The 18,552-nt window shown below is 47.6% G+C and overlaps 1 protein-coding gene across 1 annotated transcript in view; it reads right to left on the bottom strand.

The window, feature by feature from the left end:
• Positions 1 to 532: 532 nt before the first annotated feature.
• The window catches only part of FGD5 (FYVE, RhoGEF and PH domain containing 5), a 78,396-nt gene continuing 60,376 nt past the window's right edge, over positions 533 to 18,552 (bottom strand). Inside the window, exons 11-19 of the mRNA XM_023547872.2 lie at positions 17,532 to 17,615; positions 15,620 to 15,699; positions 12,829 to 12,928; positions 12,292 to 12,429; positions 11,528 to 11,657; positions 9,937 to 10,067; positions 5,576 to 5,704; positions 1,417 to 1,571; positions 533 to 1,050 (exon numbers count right to left, since the gene is read on the bottom strand). Of these exons, the coding sequence (XP_023403640.2) occupies positions 1,014 to 1,050; positions 1,417 to 1,571; positions 5,576 to 5,704; positions 9,937 to 10,067; positions 11,528 to 11,657; positions 12,292 to 12,429; positions 12,829 to 12,928; positions 15,620 to 15,699; positions 17,532 to 17,615 (984 nt within the window). The 3' untranslated portion in view covers positions 533 to 1,013. The remainder of the gene's footprint in view (positions 1,051 to 1,416; positions 1,572 to 5,575; positions 5,705 to 9,936; positions 10,068 to 11,527; positions 11,658 to 12,291; positions 12,430 to 12,828; positions 12,929 to 15,619; positions 15,700 to 17,531; positions 17,616 to 18,552) is intronic.

Genomic DNA, 18,552 nt, shown 5'->3' with positions numbered 1-18,552 from the left:
TTCAGAAGTAGGTCGCCAGGCCTTTCTTCTGAGGCACCTGTGCGTGGACTTGAACCTCCAACTTTTCAGTTAGCAGCCGAGCGCGGCAACTGTACCACCTAGGAACTCTGCTGAAAGGATTACCATGCCTAAAGTAGGTATTCTCTTACACAGTGTTGTCACTTGTATGGGGTACAAGAGGAAGGCACACCAAAAATGAACGTGGACTTTGACTCTTGAGAGGATTACGGTGACCTCCAGGGGCTGGATCTGCTGGCAGCTGAGTTCTCAGCACTGGTGCGGTGTTGAGGACTACAGTGGAAGGAGTGAGTCTCTCCTTTAATAAGTTACATCTGGATACAGGACGTGCGATCAGTAGGATGACGAAGCCCTCCCCTTCCTATCCAGGGGAGCATGGCCACCCACAATCATGAGGGCCTCCAAGTATCACCCGCTGACTGGGGGCAAGCCAGGTCCACTTGTATGCGCCCTTACTATAGCATTGGTGGCCAATTTGTCCACAGGACCCCGTTTGCTTTTTACTTCAGTAAATCACTTGGAAAACATAAAATTGGAGGTTGCAGCTCAGTAAAACCATAAAGTGCTTTCAGTGAGAGTGGCTGCTACTTCCTAGTTGTTGCTCATGGCACCTGAGGCACACAAATCAACAATATGAAAAGTGATACTATTTACCACGAGGAAAAACTGTAAGAGCTTGTTCTACTGTAAGCCTGCCTTTGTAATGTACTTTTCTATTGGTTTCCATGTCTTCATGTTACTAATTCTTAACTCTTTGCTGGATAAGGAAATTGTTTATGATGGGGTAGAAAAAACGAAGACAAAAAGGAGAGGTCCATAAATACTCCTTGAAGGTTCCACTTGTAAAGGTGTAAGAGAGGGGGTTATGGCAAAAAAGGTCATGACTCATGCTGAATCCAGATGTGTGTCCAGAGGAGATGAGACATCGATCAGCTTCTGGAAAGGTCCACATATCAACCTAAGAGTTTATTCTGAGTCCACATACTTGGTAACTGCTATAACACACTGGCATCTTCCATGGCCTCAATCCATCTGCAAAAGAGAAGAACATGGACACTTGGTTTGGTGGCTCTGCCTGTGACTCTGGTCACAGAACCTATACATGGCTGAACTATTAGTCTGAGGTCAGGGACTATGTCATATGCATATTTGTTTCCCAAGGACTTAACAAAAGACCTGGAACACAGTGCAAAAGTTGGCTCAATCAATACATGCCTGTATGAATGAGTCATGAGTCTAGACATTCTTAGACCAGGAACAGGTAGTTCTGCTGTTGTGTTTTGGCCCAAAGGGCCTTGATGGGATCTGATAACTGGACAACAAGAGCTGAAGCCCTGGTTACCAACTTGTTTCCTTTAGAGAAAGGCATGGGGGTACAGGGCTAATGATTCTGGTTACCTCTGAGCTGAATGGGTATCCTCTGCTTTGAAGCTATAAAATAGAGTTTTCTTGTGGTAAAGGTGAAAAATCGGTCCTACTTCACTGCTGCCCTCTTCCTTCTCTGGGGCAATGGTGAAACCCAGCAGAGGCATACTCTCCATGGCCACTTTGTCCTGCAGAGGGCAGAAGGGGAAAGTGATAGAAAGTACTGCATGGCACACAGTCAGGAGCTTGGCTCTTACTGTCACGCCCAATCTCAGATGCATGAAGAGCCCGTGTGTGGGGGGCATGCTATGGCCACTGCAGAATAACCACATAAGTGGACCAGTCAGGAGGAAGGAAAGAAAGTACCATTTCTTGACAGCCTACTAGGAGTTTTCACCTTTATTGTCTTGTTTAATCTCCACAGCAATCATAGAAGGGGTCACCCCCAGTCTAAGAAGAAACTGAAGCTAGAGAAGGTAAGTAACTTCCCCAACATCACACAGCTAGTAAGAGGCAGAGCCAGCATTTGGACTCTTCACTACCTTCTAACCCCATATTCTTTCCACTGACTCGATTCATCAGTGGCTCCGTTAGTTGTCCAGTTACCTCTGATGACATAATCTGTACTCATTCCCCCATACCCTCATCCACAGTGCCTAAATAAGGAGTAGTCAGGGTGCCTGTGCTATCAAGTTGGTAATAATTTCATGAGATGTACCCAGAGAAACAAAGATGGATCTTAAAAACAGTGCTCAGTGGAAAAAACCAAATTAAAGGACTTACACAACCTCATTTCAAGACTTACTATAAAGTTATTCTAATCAAGGGAGTGTGGTATTCGTATAAGGATTAGTAAATGAATCAATGAAACAGAATAGAGAGCCCAGAAAGAGATCCACACCTATTCAGTCATTTGATGTTTAACAAGGACACCAAAACAATCTAGTAGGAACAAATGGAGATGGAGTAACTGGATATCCGTAAGGAAAAAAAAAAAAAAAAGAACCCTGATCCCCATCTTACACTATGCACAAAAATTAATTTGAGATAGACCTGAATGTGAAAGCTAAAACCATAAAGTTTTCAGAAGAAAATAAGGGAAAATATCTTCATGATTTGGTGTGGACAAAGGTTAATTAGGACACAGAAAGCAAAAGCCATAAAGGAAAACATTGATAAAACAGACTTCATCAAAATGAAAAACTTGCGTTCCTCAAAAGAAACTATTAAGAAAAATGAATAAGCAAGTCACAGACTGGGAGAGAGTATTTACAAAACATTTATCTGACAAAGGACCAGTATCAAGGATATATAAAGAACTACGATAACTCAATAGGAAACCCTGGTGGCATAATGGTTAAGAACTACAGCTGTTAGCCAAAAGGTTGGCAGTTCAAATCTACCAGCTGCTCCATGGAAACTCTATGGGGGCAGTTCTACTTTGTCCTATAGGGTTGCTGTGAGTCAGATTTGACTTGACAGCAATGGGTTTGGTTTGGTATAACTCAATGACAAAAAAACAGACAACCCACTTTAAAAAAAATGAGCAAAAGATCTGAACAGACACTGCCCAAAGGAACATATATGAATGGGCAATAAGCACATGAAAAATACCATGTGCTTTACATATCACGAGTCATCAGGGAAATCTAAATTAAAACCACACTGAGATGCCACTACATCCCCACCAGAATGGCTAACTTAAAAAGAATGACAACATCAAGTGCTGACAAAGATGTGGAGCCACTGGAACTCTAAAATTTTCATGCATCACTGGTGGGAGTATAAAATGATTCTGGCAATTTGGAAGAAGGTCTGGCAATTTCTTTGAAACCAAATATATACCTTCCTTTTGATACATTAACTCTAATCCTAGGTATTTACACAAGTGAAATAAAAACTTACGCTTACATGTTTAAAAGTAGATTTATTCATAATTGCCAAACACTGGAATGTCCTTTAACTGGTGAGTGGATAAACTACAGTATATTCACCAAATGAAATACTGCTCAGGAACACAAAAGAATGAACTATTGCTATATGCAACAACACGGATAAGTCTCAAAAACATGTTGAGTGGAAGAAGCCACATATGACTCCATTTATATGAAGATCTAGTTGATGGTGGAAAAAAATCAGTGCATTACCTCTGGGGATGGGGTGAGGGTGGAGATTTACAGGTGCATGCATTAGTTAAAACTCATCAAATAGTATATTTAAGATTTGCACATTTCATTATATGTAAATTATGGGTAGAGGGTGAATAAATGAACATGAGATAAAGTACGGTAAATGTTAATTATATAATTCAGTTGATAAGTATATGAGTGTTCACTGTAAAATTATTTCAACATTTCTTTACGCTTGAAAATTTTTATGATAAAATGTTGGAAAAAAAAAAAGATTCCAAGATATTTGATAGCCCCCAGGTGGTGCAAACAGTTAATGTGTTCACCTGCTAATGGCAAGGTTGGAGGTTTGTGTCCACCCAGAGGTGCCTTAAGAGAAAGTGACCTACTTCCAAAAAATCAGCCATTGGAAACCCTGTGGAGCACGGTTCTACTCTGACACTAATGGGGTCACCATGAGTAGGAGCTGACTCAATGGCAACTGGTACTGGTGGCCTTTGTTACCTAAGTCTACATTTCTTCCCACAGCATGTTCTATGCAACAACAGTTAGGCATAGTGCAGCCTGGGAAATCTCCACGGCTTAGAGATTCACAGCCTTAGTACACGAGAGACTCAGGGAAGTACTACCGTGAGGAGGTCTAGCTGACTGCCTACTGGGGGTTCCCTGAGAACCAGTTTTTATAGAAACCCTGTGTGTGTCCCGTGGAATGCCTACTTGGGAAGATGCTGCTCTGGCTGCAGAAGGGTAGGACAGCAAACTTCAGTGTGTTCTGGAGAGACCAAAATTCTCCTCATCACAGAACATCCAATCTGTGGACATGTGAGTGAAAGGCCCTGGCAGGGTGGGAATGGGGCTCAGCTCACAGTGCCTGAATCACTGAAGGCCACAGTGGGCCCCTCTGTCTGTCTGCTTTGCTGCTGGCCTCCGTGACCCTGAGGACAGGGTTGACTGCAGCTGTCCAGATGCAGGCCCTTTACGAGCTAAGCTTTATGTCCCCCAGAAGGAAGTGCCTTTTGTCCTTTCTCCTCCAGGATTTAGCCTGTGGGAGCCACCAGATGGTGGGCCTGCCGATGGATCTCTTTCATGTTACTCAGCAGGTCAGGGCAGGCCAGGACCAGACAGCCCTCTGAGGTACCACCATACCCCTACACCTCCCCATTTCAGAGGATGGCTTGGTTTCCCAGGCTCGCTCTCCTACATTTTAGAAGACAGAAATGTAACATGTTCTATAAAAACACAAATTTAAGTTTTATTTAAAAGAGTTACCATGAGACAATATATAGTAAAAGTGTCATAGCGTCTTCCACCTTCCATCTTAAGGAAGACGGAATTGATGCACTTGAATTGTGTTGATGACAAATATCAAATATACCTTGGACTGCCAGAAGAACGAGCAAATCATTCTTAGAAGAAATACAACCAGATTGCTTCCTAGAAGCAAGGATGGTGAGACCTCATCTTGCTTATTTTGGACACAACATCAGGAAAGACCAATCGCTACACAAAGACATCATGGTTGGTAGAGGGTCAGTGAGAATGAGGGCAATCCTCAATGAAATGGACTGACTCAGGGGCTACAATGGGCTCAAACACAGCAACGATTATGAGGATGGCACAGGACTGGGTAACATCTTGATCTGTTATACATAAGGTCGCCATGGGCTGGAGCCAGCTCAACGGCAACTGACAACAGCTGCCTCCGAGCAGTTGCATTTTGTCCGAAATGACTGAAGTAGCAAGCAGAAAGGCGCTGTCTTTTATAAAGTGTCTTGCTTGTACTAGATGCTGGGCCTGTGGCATTTAACGTTTTATTGCCCATTTAACATGTTATTGTACCATTTTACCTCCACAGAGACTGAAAATTTCTTCTATTTAGAGCCGACAGGTGGTCATGTGTCCACAGCAACTGTTAGCGAATGGCATTGCTCAATAAAGACTGGATTAAAATAAGAACGGTGCCAGCATCCCAGGCCCCCCACCGCCTTAGGTGGGTGCTCTCAGACACAAGCAAACTTGTGGGCTTTCACAGGAGAGAGGAAACAGTGTAAATCAAACCGTACCTCACTGGCCATGTAGGTGTAGAGAACCTTGCCTTTGATGACAAACCAGAGCTTCTTCCAGTGCCTCTTGCCTTTCTTATACCGGCTGAGATAGCCGCTAATGGCAGAGCCCTCTCCTGAGGCAGCCACCTGGTGGGAGGTAAGCAGAGTGGTCAGGATCCCAGGTGGTAGGGCATGGTTCAAACAGAGAAAATGACATTCCAAACCAGCTGTCAGAGCGTTTATACTGCTTTGAAATCTGATACTTGGTTAAGGTCTCAGACTCCAACAAGTACCAAAGTCAGCAAAAAGGACTTACTGAATATAGTTTTGGATCCAGGAAACACATGAGTCAAAAGCTGCCTTCAAAAGTGCTGCCCTCTCAGCTCCTGTCTGGAGGCGAGATGAGAAGACAGAGGGGGACAGAAGCTGGCTGAATGGACATGGGGTATACAGGGTGCAGTGGAGCGGTGTGCTGTCTCATTAGGGGGAGAGCAGCTAGGAGTACACAGCAAGGTGTGTATAGGTTTTTGTATGGGAGACTGACTTGATTTGTGAACTTTCACTTAAAGCACAATAAAAAATGCTGCCCTCTAGTGGTGTTTAAAATTCTTGCCCTCCCCTAACAGAACTGCGGATACTTGGGCAAGAGGCTCTTCCTTCTAAAATTGATCCTTAAATATTTCAGTTTATCTCTTTCTACTGTTTACCTAAAAGGTTTTACAATCTGTCTAATTGGGCATGTATAGCATTAATTCCTTTTATTATTATTATTATGTAGGATGGGCTCTGTGGTGGTTAAGAACACAGGGGAGCCCCTGGGTGGTGCAAATTGTTAACAGGCTCAGTTGAAAGGTTGGAAGTTCCAGTCCACCCAGAGGTGCCTTGGAAGAAAGGCCTGACAATCCAATTCCAAAAAATCAGCCACTGAAAACGTTATGGAGCACAGCTCTACGTTGACACACAGAGTTGCCATTAGTTGGTGTCAACTCAACAGCAGCTGGTTTTAAGAACACAGGGTTGGAGTAATACCAATTTGGAGCTCCACTCTAGGTTCAACCAGTTACTAGCTGGGTAATGCTGGGCAATTTACTCACTTCCTCTAAGTCTCAGTTTCCTTACTAGTAAAAAAGGAATGAAAAAGCACAGGGATAGTGCCTGACCCACTGTAAGTGCTCAATACAGACTGATCTGCCTTTTAGAGCAAGGCTTAGACATAACTTCATCTGACCTCTCATTTTATAGATGAGAAACAGAGGCCCAGAGGAATGGAGGGAGCTACTGAAGGTTAAATCCCTAGTAAGTTGAAGAGGAGGTAAACTTGGATCTCTCAGCAAATACTCCAGAGTTCTTTCTACCACAGCAGGAAAGGAACCTACAACCAGCTCAGGCTATTTTGAGAAGTACTAGCAAAGGAACCTGGTATTATATCCTGCCCTAACAGAGGTTCTGAGACTCCTAATGGTAAACACTGGCTTTCCTTCCCCACTTGCCCTAAAACATCTATGCAGCAAAAGCAAAGCAGAGTAGATGGAAGAGGCCGGGGTGACAGCCAGGGAAAGCCAAGAGTACGCTGCAGCCTCCCTCCGGCAGATGCGTCTGGGCAGCACATCTGCAGAACTCCTGGTGGGAAGCAGGTCTTAGTGAGGTGGGGCAGCTGGGAGAAGGCGGAGAGGATGGGAGGCTTTGGGGCACATTTGTCCTGGGCCCCTGCCCATCGGTGGAAAGCAGACCTTGCTGGGTAATAAAACAGTTGTTGTCACTTGGGCCAGAAAACACCAAGAGGCCAGCTGGGGCCAACCTGGAGGGCAACGGGATCAGAGCAGACTGACTCCAGAAGGCTTACCGGTTCCCTGGGTAAGAACAGAGGTTCTCAAAGTCTGTACTCAGGGACCACTCAGGGTCTATGAGCTTGACTCATGCAGACCACCACTAAAGAGAAAGTAGGGTAGTCTTTTCTCAGTTTATGGAAAAGGACTAGTTCAGTCAATTAGGGTACAGCCATACAACGCAAAAAGTGTGAGATTTATGTGTATGAGATCAGGTGAAATGATCTCTAAGATAAATTAAGTGGAAAAATATATAGAAGATTCAGTATAATATGCTACCTTTTACATAAAAAACAAAATCTATAATTGCATATTATACATATATACATACACACACACATATGCATGAAAATTTCTGAAAAGATCCACACGAAACTTGATGGCGGTTACCTCCGAGGGAGTCTGGGGAGGGAGAGAAACTCACTTTTCATCATATATTCTTTTATGCCTTTTTGAAAAAAATTTTTTTACTGGGTATATGTTATTTCCAAGATTTTTAATTTGCCAAAGGAATTAAGTAGAACTGTGCCCATTTAAGTTTTTCATCCCATAACACCTTTTTACACCCTTGCCACCTGCTACTCAATAATGAGTATCAATGGCAAAACCTGGAACAGCTGGTCACATGTTGTTGGACATTGTTGGACAGCTCGTATATATGCATAGGCACACATTTGTTTGTGGCTGTGATTAGAATATACACATACGTGTATAATCTGGTCCTGTGTGTAGCTAGCAAAAATGACTCCTAGTTTGCAGGATAGATGGGAGTTTAGTCCATTCTGAGGTTTCCCACGAAGAGTACCATGGCCCTGGGAGGTTCACACCTGAGCTCGTTTAAGACCCCCTGGGTGGAAGGTGGTCCAGCTCGGAGGGCCTGGTGTGAGACCTAACCTGGGACCCTCACGCCTTCAGACTGCAAACCCCTAGTAATCTGTATAGTACCCTTCCTTAAAGGGCCTCGGGGACATCCTTAGGTCTAGCCTGTGGGCAAAAGGAAAAGGAGGAGGGAAGAGAAGCACGGGAAAGAAGTCTCCTAACACTATGGAGTCCCTGAGTGGTTGCCCTTACTGCTAACCAAAAGGCTGAAGGTTCTAGTCACTCAGAGGTGGCTTGGAAAAAAGTCCTGGTGATCTAAAAAACCAGCCACTGAAAACCCCACGCACAGCTTGACCACAGCAAACGATGCCACTAAGAACTGCCCAAGAGAAAAGGATGTCTGTGCTAAAGAATATGACATAATCTGGCAACAATACCAACAACAACCAAAAAATGAGTGTGTGGTCACATATGTAGGTGTATAGGCATATACGTGTATGGGTAGGTACAGGTATAGGTGAGTACATGCGAGTGCACAGATAGAAGTATCTATATATATGTATACATGTGGATGTGTACATACATGCATATATATTCATAAAGGACACAGTTACAGATATTCTCAGATATAACCAAATACCACGTGAGAATGATTGTCTGAATTTGAAGGCTTAGGACCCTAGTCTCATGGGACAACTCAGTCTACTGGTATCACAAAGTTTATGTTCTACACCCTTGTAACGTGAGTATTATCTGGGGTTTTAAAAGCTTGCAATGAGCCATCTAACATACAACTACTAATCTGTACTTGTTAGAGAAGAAACTAGTCTACGGGGCTAATAGCCTACCCAAGCCATGGCCTCAGCTACCCTGAGACCAGAAGAACTAGATGGTACCTGGCTATGACTACTAACCATTCTGACCACGGCCACAATAGATAAACCCTGAGAGAATGAGAGAAAAACACGAACAGAACTCAAATTCTTAAAAAGTCCAGGCTTACTAGACCAGTTGAAACTAGAGGACTCCCTAATACTATTGCCCCAAAATACTCTTTAAACACTGAGCACACAAATTGGCACACAAAATAAAGGACATTATCCATGAGGATGGTGCTCCATTAAAAAACCATCTACATGAGACCAAAAGGTCAACAATTGCTCTAAAGCAAAAATGAGAAGACAAGTGTGCAGGGAAACTAGAGTACTAGAAATGGAACAACCAGAACACAAAGAGAACGTTGACACACTGTGAAAAATTTAATTAATGTCCCTGCACAATTTGTAAAGAAATTGTCAAATGGGAACCTAATTTGCTGTATAAACTTTCACCAAAAACACAATAAAAAATTATCTAAAAAAAAACTGTGGAGCACAGTTCTACTCTGACACACATGGGGTCTCCAGAAGTTGGAGTTGACTCAGTGGCAACTGGTTAGCATCACCTACAACATTGCAGGTCCTGTCCTCTGCCACCAAGCGTCACCTTAGTCATGCCAGGAGGCAGGGTTGTTTTGAAGGGTGGAAAGAAAAGACCAGGCTCTGCCTTTTTAGTACTGAGTTGGCCTTTGTAGCCAGACTCCCTCCCACTAGGAATTCCCTTGGTCCAGAAAAGACAGGGTCAGGCTGGGACGGGGGAGGGCCTGAGGAGCATGAGCCTGACCCAGTCCACCCAGAAGGACACTGGACCTTGCAAATCCACTGCCTCCCACGCAGGCAGCCCCACCTGCCTTACCTCAGCCAGGGCTGAAGGGACTTTCTTCTGTTTCTTGAAGGTTGAGGGGTTGATGCTGTGAAAGACGGACGAGAAGGCACTGCTCGAGAAGCGGGGCGAGGGCAGGGGGAAGCTCATGCTCACGGGCCGCTCTGTAACCAAGAGAACCCACAGAGGAGGAGGTGAGCATCCACATGGACAGGAGGGCACACACCTTTCCTATAAAATCAGGGCTACCTGCCCTGTCTGAGATCTGAAACAGCCTCACCGAGGGGATAAGTGTGATGGGACAGATGGCATCCTTCCTTTTCCTGACACAGGCCAAGGCAACGCGGGTCAGGCAGGAAGGCTTTCCCAGGGTGCAGGGTCCCTTCTTCTCTAGACCTCAGAGCACTAAGAAGCATGAGGCAGGGGCTAGGCCATCCTCTCTGCTGCCTTCGCTGAGGCCCCAGTGAGCAGAGGATATACTTGTTCTCCTTCAGCCTGGCCCTGCTTGGGCAAAGCCTGGCTCTTAAGCATAATCTCTCAAGGGGCCGCTTAGCTTCTTGGGGCTCCTTACACCCTGAACCAGGAAACACTTGGCTATCAGTCTCAGCAACCTTAGTCCCAAAAAGAGGACCATAGAACACAGGCTAAAGGACACTCTTAAAAAAAGGGGACTCTATGGTAAAATAAGACTAGAAAGAAAGGCCTCGTGATCTACTTCTGAAAATCAGCCAATAAAAACCCTAAAGACCACAACAGAATATTGCCTGATACAGTGCTGGAAGATGAGCTTTAGGCTGGAAGCCACTCAAAATACACAGTGGACACAACAATGGATCCAAGCGCACCAACTATCATGAAGATGGCGCAGCACTGGGCAACATTTTGTTCTGTTGTACGTGGGGTTGCCACGAGTCAGAGCCGACCCGGCGGCAGCTACCACCACCATGGTATGGTAAACATGAGACCCACACTGCAGTGTTTGTCCCAAACTTAGATGACCACAGGATGCTTCTTCTGAGAACAACTATCAATTTTCCATGGAAACCACATTTTGAGAACTGGTACCATGATATGATTTTAAACCAGGGCTGGATTACCCAATAAGCAAGGTAGACATGGGCCCAATTGTGCCCTCCCACCAATCTGCAATGCACAATGTCACCTGTCCCCCACATGTGAAATTGCTCACCGCAGATTAGCAGGTAAATACAATTAAGCCAGTGCGTACCTTGGTCAGTGCAAGCTGGTGCATACCATGCTTACGGATTAATCCCGCCCTGATTTAAACCATTCTATTCCCTCCTCTGGAAAGACTGGTGGCGTAGTGCTACGGCTGCTACCCAAAAGGTCAGCAGTTTGCATCCGCCAGGTGCTCCCTGGAAACTCTATCGGGCAGTTCTACTCTGTCTGATACGGTTGCTATGAGTTGGAATTGACTCGACGGCAACAGGTTTGGTTTTGGTTGGATTCCCTCCTCCAGGGCTGTTTTTTTTTCTAAGCTTCCCCTCCCTCCATGGAGTGAACAACTCTCTCCTGGGAAAAAGGGTTTCAGGTATGAACCACAGGCCAGGGAGAAGCCCCGAAGGCTGCCCTGGGAGACAGGTGAGGCTGGTCCCGGTGTTACCTCTCATCAGGCCCGGGATGTCCCCGCCCCTCTTCTTCAGCTTTCCGTAGCAGCCGTCGCAGACCTTGGCCATCCGGTCCTTGAGGTACTTCAGAGGGTACTTGTTGCGTGAACAGTTGCGGCACACGATCTGCAGGCCCAGGTGGGAACACCTGTCTGAGTGGGCCTCTGCTGCCCCCACCCCTCCAGGGAGCCCCGTGTCTCCATCACCAGGCGATGCTGTCTCCCTGCTTTCCCAGCACTTGCTGTGGCATGTTCTATGCAGGCTTACCTGCCTTCCCAGTGAGCCTGTGCACCTAACCGTGACACTACGCCTCCCTTCAAGGACAACAACCATGTCGACTATTTTCTCTGGCTGGGTGGTGGAAATAGTTAACACACTAGGCTGCTCACCAAAAGGTCGGAGGTTCAAGTCCAGGGGTGTCTTGGAAGAAAAGCCTAGTGATCTACTTCCAAAAAATCACCCACTGGAAACCCTATGGAGCACACTTCTACTCACACACAGGGGGCTGTCATGAGTCAGAGCTAACTTGACAAAAATTTGACAGCAACTGTTTTATTCTTTGGAGGGTGTGATGGGCCAGATTTGGAGTCCTGGTTTGAGGGCATCAGTAAGATGAGAATAATTACCCCTCCTCTCAGACTCTGGGCCTGACACTTGGTACCTGATGGACAGCCTGACTCTCTGGCTGGGCAGGGACACTCGTCTCCCCTCCCCCGCCCCCCCGCCAGCCCAGGCGCACGCTCCCCCGACAGGGACCCACCTTGCCGCAGGCGTGGCAGTGATGGCGCCTCAGCGTGAGGGAGAAGTCGCAGCCACAGTTCATGCACATCATGACGTGTGTGACAGGCACCAGGGTGGGGGGCCTCTCCCCCAGGCTAACCCCCAGCCGCTCCCGCATCTGGAGCAACAGAACCAATGGGCCAGCACTGTGGTCAGACCCGCCGGATGGGTGGCCCCAGTGAGGCCCGCCATGGGCCTCAGGTTCCCTCTCTGTACAGAGTGTATATGTGTGTGGGGTGGCGGTGGGTTCAAACTGTAAAACCGTCCCTGTCTAATGTCCCAGGATGCTAGCCTGGGCTTAGAAACTGTGTAAGTGGGGGTGCTGTGCTCCTGGGCCGCACTGTGACCACCCCAGGGTGGGGTGAAGAAATGGGGGGAGCGAAGGAGTAGGGAGGAGGAGCCAGTGCCCTCATGAACGGTGCTGCAGATCCACCTGGGCAGGATGGGTCCATCCTGGTACCACTCCCAGGGAACCCGAGTTCTGAGGCTGAGTCGGGGGCCCACGTCCACCACTCACCTCCACGCTGTGGTGGAACGCAGCCAGGGCCTGTGCCTTGTAGTCCTCGGGAAGGGCCCTGTTTAGACAGCTGTACCACTCGTCCCTCTCTGCACAGGAGCTGTGGGGACCAGCTGGTGTGAGCCATGGCATGTGCAGGCCTCCACTCCCCCCAAGCATGCTCCTCAGGCTACTGATGCCCTCGATGCCCCCTCCCCAAACCTGAGCCTTTCACGTGCCTGAAATCCCACTATCAAAGCACCAGGCTATCTGCCAGACAGACCCCGGTTGGTCTCGGCCCCTCCATTGATGAGCAGAGGGCCATGGTCCAGTGGTTTGCCCTCTGGGCCTGTTCTTTCACCTATAATATGGGAGCAACAGCAATATCTATCTAATTACAGGTTGGCTGTGAGGAGATGGGGGTGGGTAAATGGCAAAGCACCCTGTAGAAGCAAGGGCACTATGAAGGCTCAGGGGGCTCTAGAGCCCCTCAGGATCCCAGGAAGTGTGGAAATCCCACTCTGAGGATGCTGTGGGCTGCCCTTAGTAGAGACAGGCTGGCAGGGGACAGAGGTCTGGTCACACGAGGAGGGATGGGGTGGACAGGAGCTGGCGAAGGTATCTCCATCATCCTCATTTTCCCATATAACTTCCCACACATTTACTCATCCAACAAACAGGCTTTCCAAGTACCCGCCCTATGCCCAGCAGGGCTTCCTGAGTGGTGAGTGACCCCCACCGGCTGTGAGCTGCCCTGGACATGGGGCGGGGGCTTCACATTGCTGTTGGCTGGGCGAGAATTCTCATAGTGCCCACTAGGTGTCGTCCTCACCCTTCACATAAGCCTGCAGCTTGACCCAGGTGGCCTTGGCTGAACAAGGGATCAGTCTGGCCTGGGAGGAAGCGGGGGTGGCTGGGTTTGGTAAATCGCCTTCCTTCTGGCTGGCAAAGGCCAAATTGGCTTGGTGGGCAGCCAGATGCCATGTTCCTAAGTGGAGCTGTCTGGGTTCCACTGTCCCCTGGGAGCTGTAGTGTGAGGGACCTGGGTTAGCAAGAAGGTGACTGGCCTGTCAGTGAGAGGCTCCTCTAGGCCACCACTGGCCAGAGGGCAGTGCCCCTGCCTGGGGGAGATGGACAGGCCCACCTGAAGGCTGTAGTGTGGTCAGTTACCACCCTCTAGCTGGGCAAGCAGAAACTATACACCAGGCTTCCTCATGCCCCTGACTTTACCAAGACGTGAGGAGAGGCCACGGAGACCAGCCCAGCAACCCCCTCCTCCGAATTCCCAGTACACCTTCTAGCCCCTGGGGCAGTAAACTGTACTGGGTGAGAGCTCTGAGTGAAAGTCCTGGGGTCACCCCCAGTCCTGCCTCACATAGCTGTACGGACCCCTAGCTAGGCCACAACGCCCCATTCCTGAAACTGGCTGTGATCCTGGCCTCCCAGGGTGCTGACAAGGATCAGAGGAGGGAACACTTGCAAAGTGCTCAGCACCATGCCTGAGACCCAACAGGTGTTCAGTACATCACTCTTACTAACTACAGTAACACCTGCAAAAGCTGGAATCTGTGTGAGGTGGAAACCTGTCAGAGAAAGAAAACTCAAGTATTTCCCACTAAGTAGAGAGTGACAGGAGTGGTGACTGCACCCTGTCAAAGGAGAAAAACCTGCGAGACCTGGAAAAATGTGGCAGTCCTGTCAAGTTCCAGCTCTTACAGATTTACTGTGTCACAGCAGTTACTGTTCTGCATTATAGCCAGGTTACAACTCTCCTACCAGCCTTTTTGTGTTCTCAGCAAAGCATCTGGCATTGAGGAGGTGCTAATAAAAGCTTTATGAATAGATCCATCTACGAGAGTGAGTGTGAGAGTGTGTGTGTCCTCTTTTGCACCCAGAACCACCACATACATCCAGCAGGACACAGACACCCACTAGGGATATCTCTGCTCACCCCATGGTCATACACTGGCAGAGACACTGGAACCCAGTCCCAACCCCCACCACGCCTGGCCCTGACTGAAGAGTTGCCCCCATCAGGGCCCACACCACCCTGGTTTCTGTGCATCCAAGAGCTTGTCTTGCCCTGAAAGGGGACCAGGGGAAGCTGTGAGTGAGCTATGAGGGAACCCTCGGAAACCTGAGGGACTGGAGGGAATGCAGACACTTCTAGCAGAAGCCCCCGGCTGGTGCAAACGGTTAATGCGCTCAGCTGCTAACCGCAAGGCTGGCGGTTCGAGTGCACCAAGGAAGGCATCTCAGAAGAAAGGTCCAGCAATCTACTTCCAAAAAATCGGCCATTGAAAACCCTACGGAGCACAGTTCTACTCTGATGCATAAATGGGGTTGCCATGAGCCAGGGTTGCCTTGATGACGATTGTTTTTTTTTTCCTAGTAGGAAGGCCATATTTTCTTCCCTCCCCACCCTCAAGCTGGGAAAGATAATGGAAAAGCGTTCACTCATTTTTTATTTTTGGATTGCTGTAAAGATCCAATAATCTGTGAAGAGATAAACTGTTGATAAAGTTAGATATTGTTATATTTCAACAATGGGCTCTAGAAGCCCCTGAAGTTATATATAAAATTTTATGTGTAAGCACGTTCTTCTGCAGAGTGAAGCCATAGTTCTATCAGATTCTCTAAGGGGCTTGTGACCCAAAGGTGGTTAAGAAACTCTGAAGAAGAAAAAAAAAATTCTGATCCCAAAGGTTACAAAAATAAAAAAGGTGACCTATCTGGCATTTGTTATTCCAGACCTTTCTACCTTTAAATTTGCCATTTTATATTCTAGGCCCTCCCTCCCACCTCCCTGTACCTTGCAGACAGGGTCAGGCAGGACTCAGAAGTCTCGATCCTTAAAGCATAGGGCACTTTCTCCAGTACAGGACGGCTGACCTGAAAACCAACAGCAAGCAGCCCCATCAGGGTGGGGAGGAAGGGGGTGGCCACAGACAATTCTTCTCCTGGAGCCACTTCCCCTCTGAGGTGAGTTTCCTCATCTGTAAAGGGCAAACTTTTCTCTGATGACAGATGCTGTGGGTGGGCCCTGGCTGCTGAAATGGCCCTCTGCCACCCCCTCCAGCCCTGGGATGGCCACCTCAGCAGCCTCTGGGTGAACAGGCGTGCTGGACGTGTGACTACCAACGACCACTGTCTCCACAGCCTTCTTTAAAAGGCTCCTAAGTAGAAACTCTGGTTAAAAAAGGAACAAGACTTCCTGCTAAGAAAAGTGCTTCTGTCTTCCCCTTCTTCGTGTAAAAGAGCCTACAGGGATGAGAGACCCCAAAATGCCTCCTATAGCTCTCCGCACCATCCCAACCTCAGCCCTCAGAAATAACAGCAACCCTCTGATATCTTCTTCCACCTCAGTTTTCCCCTCTGACACCATCCCCATCCGGTGCCAGAATTAATGTCCCCTTGAGAATACCTATCACACAATGAGAGACCATGTCTCCCTGACTAGGATGATGACTGTAATCAGAAAAACAGAAAACAGCAAGTGTTGGCGAAGATGTAGAGAAACTGGAACCCTCATCCATTGCTGGTGGGCATGGAAAATGGTGCAGCTGCTGTAGAAAACAACTTGGCAACTCCTCAAAAACTTAAACGTAGAACTACCATATGATCCAACAATTCCCCCCCAAGGTATATACCCAAGAGACCTGAAAGCAAGGACTCAAACAGATTATTTGTTCACCAGTGTTCACGGCACCGTTATTTACAATCGCCAAAAGGTGGAAACCACTCACGTGTCCATCAACAGATGAATGGATAAACAAAACGTGGTACATCCACACAGTGGAATGTCACTCAGCCATAAAGAGAAAGGAAGGCCTGGTACATACCACAACATGGATGAACCTTGAAAACATTATGCTGAGTGAAATAAGTCAGTCACAAAAAGACATATATTGCAAGGTTCCACTTATAAAAAATATCTAGAATAGGTAAATTCATAGAGACAGCAAGTAGATTCCAAGTTGCCAGGGGCTTGTGGAGAAGGGGAATGGGAGTAGTAGGAATGGGAAGCTATCGCTTAATGCGTTCAGAGGATCTGCTTGGGGTGATGAAAAGTTTTGGAAATAGATGGAGGTGACAACTTTACAACATTTGAACGTCATCAATGCTGCTGAATTATACACTTAAAATGGTTAAAATGGCGAATTTTATGTTATATGTTTTACCACTATAACTTTTTTTTTTTTTTTAAGTTACAAAGAGTCCCCGTTAGCTCCCAACCATCCCTGTTCCTGGAATCAAGTTGCTCTGAGCTAGGCCCCCCATGGCCAGGCCCCCTCCTGTGTCTCCAGCCTCACCCACAAGACTTTCAGCAGGGCTGGCATCTCTCTTACCTTTGTCCTATAAATACTGGCCAAACCCCTGCTTGTTTCCTACCTCCAAGCCTTTCCTCAGGCATTTTCCTACTCCTAGAATGCCCTTCCCTCTCTCCCTTCCCCATGTGTTCAAATATCATCCACTTTAAAGGGCTTAGCTCCCCTTCTCCAGGAAGTCCTCCCACACCTTCCCCTCTCCCTGGACCACCTGTAGCATAAACTCACCGTAACCCACAATTTAGCACCGTTTCCTCCTCCCTGAGGACCCTCCACCCCAGGATCCTCTTCTCCCCTAGCATTCCTTCCTCTCCTTGGGTACTACCCTCTCCAGGATCTCCTCTTCCCTGGAGGTTCTCCCCACCCCACCCCGAGGTACCTAGCACCAGGCATTACCTTCATGCTGGCCACCGCCAAGGTGTTCTTCAGCCGGTACTTGCCATCCTTCTGGGGGTAAGTGTAGAGAAGCACATCGCTCATCTGCGGGGAGGGAAAGCCCAGTCAGAAGGCGCCTGCTCCCAGAAGGCTGCCCTGGGCTTCTGTCAGCGGGGGAGTCACTCAGCCTTGGGGTGCGAAGGCATCTAGCATTTCCACAGGGTAATATGTAAACAATATGTAAACTAGGGGGCGTGGCTGGATCCGAGGAGCTGTCAGAGCCCCCTCTTGCTCGGTCCTGCTCATAGTGACAGCAGCTGCCCTACATGGAACAGCACTCTGTGTTAATACATGAGCCCCTTCCCCCTAATTCCGCTCCTAGGAATCAATGTTCATACCTGCAGAGAGTCTTCTAAAGAGTGTTCGCAGCAGCTTTATTCTTAAGAGCACCAAGCTGGAAACAGCCCAAATGTCTAGCAACAGGTACGTGGATAACCAAACCGTGGTCCATCCACACAACGGAATATTCCTCAGCAGTCAAAAGGCATGAACTGCAGATACACACAACTCCCTCCTTCGGAGAGTTTCTGCTTAGCTGGAAGGTGTAAAGTCTGAAGGATGTTGTCACCCTCAGGATGGCGCAGGAGCTGTCAATCCTGACCCTGCCCTGTTTCAGCTGAATCTCCAACTCGCTGCGTGAAAGGAGCCAGACGCAAAAGAGTGCACACTGGATCACATTTTTATGAAGTTCTGGAGCAGACAAAACTCATTGATAGGGGCAGAAATCAGGCCAGTGACTGCCTGGGTTGGGGGTGGGGAAAAGTAACTGAGAAGGAGCACCAAGGAACTTTCTAGGGGGCTGGGAATGTTCTATATCTTGAGCCTGGTTGTGATTACATGCCGATATACATTTGTCAAAATGCACTGACATAATCACTTAAGATTGGTGTATCAGTTTGTTGTACTGTGGTGGCCTGCGTGTTGCTGTGATGCCAGAAGCTATGCCAGCAGTATTTCAAATACCAGCAGGGTCACCTATGGT

Source organism: Loxodonta africana, chromosome 22 (assembly GCF_030014295.1).
Source record: "Loxodonta africana isolate mLoxAfr1 chromosome 22, mLoxAfr1.hap2, whole genome shotgun sequence".
Classification (NCBI taxonomy): Eukaryota; Metazoa; Chordata; class Mammalia; order Proboscidea; family Elephantidae; genus Loxodonta; species Loxodonta africana.
This window is presented reverse-complemented; position numbering and strand designations above follow the sequence as displayed.